The sequence below is a fragment of the Coptis chinensis genome, chromosome 9 (assembly GCF_015680905.1).
Source record: "Coptis chinensis isolate HL-2020 chromosome 9, ASM1568090v1, whole genome shotgun sequence".
NCBI lineage: Eukaryota > Viridiplantae > Streptophyta > Magnoliopsida > Ranunculales > Ranunculaceae > Coptis > Coptis chinensis.
In genome coordinates, this window is record NC_141464.1 from 56570183 (window position 1) to 56574784 (window position 4602).

Below are 4602 nucleotides of genomic sequence, written 5' to 3' on the forward strand. Positions count from 1 at the left end.
CATAGTGAGCTTCCAGCTATTTTTGCACAAGTACGTAACGGTAACACAGCCCCTAAAAAGTTCCAACAGACAGCACTAGTTCCTAAAAATCAAACCTTATAAGGTACAGAATTTTACTTAAATAACCTAACGCTGGACAAGATGACAGATGTCAACAACTCATCTGGTTTGGTTAACGAGAATAATTCTGTTCCCTAATGTGAACATTATTGCCAACCCAAGCAATCTGTGCACCTACATTCATCACCATAGATCTTTTAAAGTTGAAACTATCTATGAAAATTCAATGGCTTGTATTGAGAGAAGATATAATGTCTGAGGCTGATTATAAAATTGGAAAAAGGCTATGTTCCTTTTCAGTGAAACGATAAAGAAAAGTAAAACATTAATGTAGTCCTAAGGAAGATTTCACCTCTATGATCTAGACTGTTACAAATTCCTCAAATTTAGAGTCGTTATCATCACTAGGTCAATCTCACCGTCAGTATATTGAGAAAATGATTTTATTTTCCTTGAAGTGAGCAAGTGCTACAGCTATAAAGCAAGAAAGAGAAAAATAAGGAAAAAGCTGAAAAACAAGTCGCTTTCTAGTGGTGTGGGATATTGAAAGATCTATCAACCAAAGAGAAAAAAAGACCCCAGTTGAGTCATAAGTTCATAACCAACGATTCTACCTAGCAAGTAAAAAATAGTGAAAAGCAAGCAACCAAGTTCTTGTGTTTTTGTGTGCATGAAAAGTGAGACAATATATATGAGAACACCGCTGCATGTAAACAATCCACTTAAACATCTGCTCCAACACAACCCCAAGTCAAATCTGCTTTTACTGAAAATGCCACTGCACATTTTTTTCTCACATTCTCTAACTCACGCGACTCGTGGATCAAATGGGTTAGTCAGACATTTTACCATTGGGGTGGCATGGGTGCAACTGTTGGAATGAAGTTGCTTATTGTCAATTCAAGAGTGAGAAAGAGAGAGGGGATTTAAGAAAGAAAGAGAGAGTGAGAGAGAGAGCAATCAGAAGGCAGCAGCAGCAGCAGAGGTGGTGCACTATCTCTCTCTCTCTCTGCTGACCAGCTGAGCTAAAAAAGATCTTTAATCTTCAATCTGACCCAATTCTGCCAACCTAAAAACAAAGAAGCATCAATACTTGCTATTATATAACCACATAAAAGAAAACAATCCACTCCCCCCCCTCTTCATTTTTACTGTTCCATTGCTTCTCCTCTTACTTCCTCTCTCTTGCTCTTTCTTCCAACACACACTCAAGCTTCAAATTCATTTCTCTTTTCAATGTGTAAGTTTAAGTACACACTACACCATTACTAGGATTTTTTTTTAAGCACTTTGAATGTTTTTTGTACTTGTTGTAGTTCACCATTTAACACACTTAAAACTGAGTGCAAGTGTTTTTTTTTTACTTGTTTTTTTTGCTGCAGTGTGAAGAGTAGTATTAATAGAGAGACCTCATTACTACTTGCTATACAGTGAGAAAAGAAGATGGGTTAGACTAAAAAATTAGAAGCTTGAAGAGGTAGTATAGTTGAGTAACTTTTGTTTGGGTGATGGAAATTGAGGAGTTGAATGGCAACAAGGTCATTTGGGAGAGGAAGCAGTATCAAGTTTCAAAGTGGTGGGAGCAAAAACAGAACAAGTTTTACCAACAAAGGGGGAAGAAGAGTGAGAAGAGTACTAGTTTGTAGTAGTAGTAGTGGAGGTAGTAGTAGTAGTAGTAAGAAATCAAAAACTGGAAGAGGAAAAGAAGAAGGGTCTGAGTCTGGATCCTCAGAGGAATCAGAACCACCACCCACACCATCATCACTACTTTCAAAGCCATCTACATCTTCATCAAGAACAAGAACAAGAACAAGAAGACCAAGAAGAAGAAGAGGAGGAAGAGCAACAACAACAACCTCAAGAAGTGGAACAGCAACATGGGTTTTATGGATTACCACAAAGTTTTCACCAACAAGTACAACAGCATCAACTTTTTTATGGAAGAGAAGTGGAAGGGTCATCATTAGAAGCACAACCACCAAAGAAAAGATCTTACTTTCCTCTTTCAGAAGAACAAAGAAGAAGTATCGAATATGCGAGATTTGGAGAAAAAATGGGAGACAATCCACAGCAGCCGCAACAAACTACTTCAAGATTAGGGCTATTGAAGAGCAGTGTGGGAGGAGGAGAGATTGTAGAAGTTCAAGGAGGCCACATTGTTCGATCTACGGGAAGAAAAGATCGACACAGCAAAGTTTGCACTGCGAAAGGTCCGAGAGATCGAAGAGTTCGTCTTTCAGCTCACACTGCTATTCAATTCTACGATGTTCAAGACCGTTTAGGCTACGATCGACCGAGCAAAGCTGTCGATTGGCTTATCAAGAAGGCCAAATCTGCTATCGACGAGCTCGCAGAACTCCCCCCTTGGCGCCCATCCGCGACTACTCCTACTTCCACTGCCGCTCAATCTTCGGAACAAGGCCAAGAAGAGGAGAATCAGAATCAAGGCGATGGGTTCGCCGGCTCGAGTAAAAGACCATTGGGTGTTGAGCAAGATGGTTCTGGGTATGGTTTTCAGCAGCAGCATTTGAGTAATAACCCAACTAGTAGCTCTGGATTCCTTCCACCTTCACTCGACTCAGACGCCATTGCCGATACCATTAAGTCCTTTTTCCCCATTGCAGCTTCTACAACATCACCTCCAATCCATTTTCAAAACTACCCACCTGACCTCCTTTCAAGAACTACTAGTAGCCACACTCAAGATCTTCGACTTTCACTTCAGTCATTTCAAGACCCAATTCTACTTCACCATCAATCACAACATCAACATTCCAATCCTAATTCTTCTGTACAACAAACCCTTTTCTCCAACTCATCTCCCCTGCCTTTTGAGACTAACTCTACTAGTTGGTCTGACCAGCAGCACCAAGAAATCGGGCGGTTTCAAAGAATGGTCGCTTGGAATGCTGGTACAGATGCTGGCAGTGGAGTAGGATTTGTCTTCAATTCACAACAGCCATCGCAACCAGTACTCGGCCAAAATCCGTTTTTTACACAGAGGGGACCCCTTCAGTCCAGTAACTCACCTCAATTCCGTGCGTGGACGGACCCGTCAATCGCCAATTCAAACCAAATGCAATCAGTTAATCAGTCATTGATATCTGGCATTGGATTTGCTTCTGGTGGATTCTCAGGGTTTCGCATTCCAGCACGAATTCAAGGTGAAGAGGAGCATGATGCAGCTTCAAACAAGCCGCCGTCTGCTTCTCGCCATTGAGAAACAAGAAAGCTGAAATTAAACTCTTTGCCAGGTATAAACATCCAATGCCCAAGTCCTGAAATTTTCAAGTAAATATATTATTTACACAATGTATCTTATGTTGCAGAATTCTGCCTTTTGCTGGAGTGTAATGAGGTAGAACAAATGCACTTCTGTTGGAACTTGAAATGAGGAGAAGGGGAATGCGAGGAGATTTCGGTTTCTAATTCACAATGGTCTATCTATCTTGGGAAGAAAATTCTGTTTGAAATCAGGTGTTTCTTTCCTATTTATATGTTCCTATAGTTTGAGAGGACTCTATGAGCTCTACTACTATTTCAATTTTTTGTTGCATTGTTTGTTTAAGTACTGTTTTAATTGGGACCTTGTTACGATTTATGTTTCTATTATCTAGATTGAGGAAAAAGAAAACTTGTTTGTTCTTATATGGTTCATAATCTGTTTTCCATACTGAAATAAACTAACAAAGGTAGCTGATGATTTTGAGAAAATTCTCTCAAATGGAAATCAATCTGTTTTGCTCTTTCACTATTTGTGATTTGAAATGGTTGTTGCTATCACATTGTGAAAATGAGAGAAAAAACAGTGATCTCATTCTTCTGTTTAGAAATAGAAAGATATGGACTTTTGCTTGTTTAAGAGCTAGGTGTATCTTTTTCATTGTTTTGTAGCTTTTCTGATTCTATGCTACTGTTCATGCCTCAAAAAACTTCCTTAAACCCATCTAAAGATTTAAAGAATATTGAATCTTACATCTCTTTCATGTTCAGTTGGGTACTTGGGTTTGTCAAAAAGTGGGATTTTGGGAAGCAGTAGGGGAAGTCCTTGTCCCTGAACAGTAACATTGTTGGGGTTTAGTATATTTCATTTTGCAAAAGAAGTTGCTATCAAGAAAGTAGACTACTAACTTGTGTCTTATCAAGTTACAGTAGAGTAGAAACAATGAGTGGGGAAAGGATCAAAAAGAGCAACAGGATCTCTTTAGAATTTGTAAAGAACACTGTGGATGATCTGATGAAGTAGTGGGAAAAACATCTGAAGACTTATTAATTAATAGAACGTATATGTTTTAGTTGACAAATTTGGGATGGAAAATTGAGCATGATTCTTCCAGTTGACTTGGGCTGTTGGACATTCAGGATACTGCTTTGATATGACATTTAGGATATGGGCATATGGCCTTTTAGAAGTGCATAAAACTATGAGTGCCTCTTTGGAGTGGATTTATTAGCTCTGCCGCTCTGGTGGTTGCCATGAAGTATATCAACCATTTGATGTTTCAACTATTGACAAGGCTACTGTTTTCATATTGGTACAAA

At 39.1% G+C, this 4602-nt stretch overlaps 1 protein-coding gene across 1 annotated transcript; it reads left to right on the plus strand.

Annotated features, from left to right (window-relative positions):
* The first annotated feature begins 679 nt into the window (after positions 1-679).
* On the plus strand, positions 680-3708 carry LOC147476861 (transcription factor TCP4-like). The gene is made up of 3 exons (XM_086582070.1): positions 680-1300; positions 1443-3314; positions 3390-3708. Exon 2 carries the CDS (start codon positions 2114-2116, stop codon positions 3278-3280), a length of 1167 nt encoding a protein of 388 aa, XP_086438196.1. The 5' UTR covers positions 680-1300; positions 1443-2113; the 3' UTR covers positions 3281-3314; positions 3390-3708.
* Positions 3709-4602: the final 894 nt, after the last annotated feature.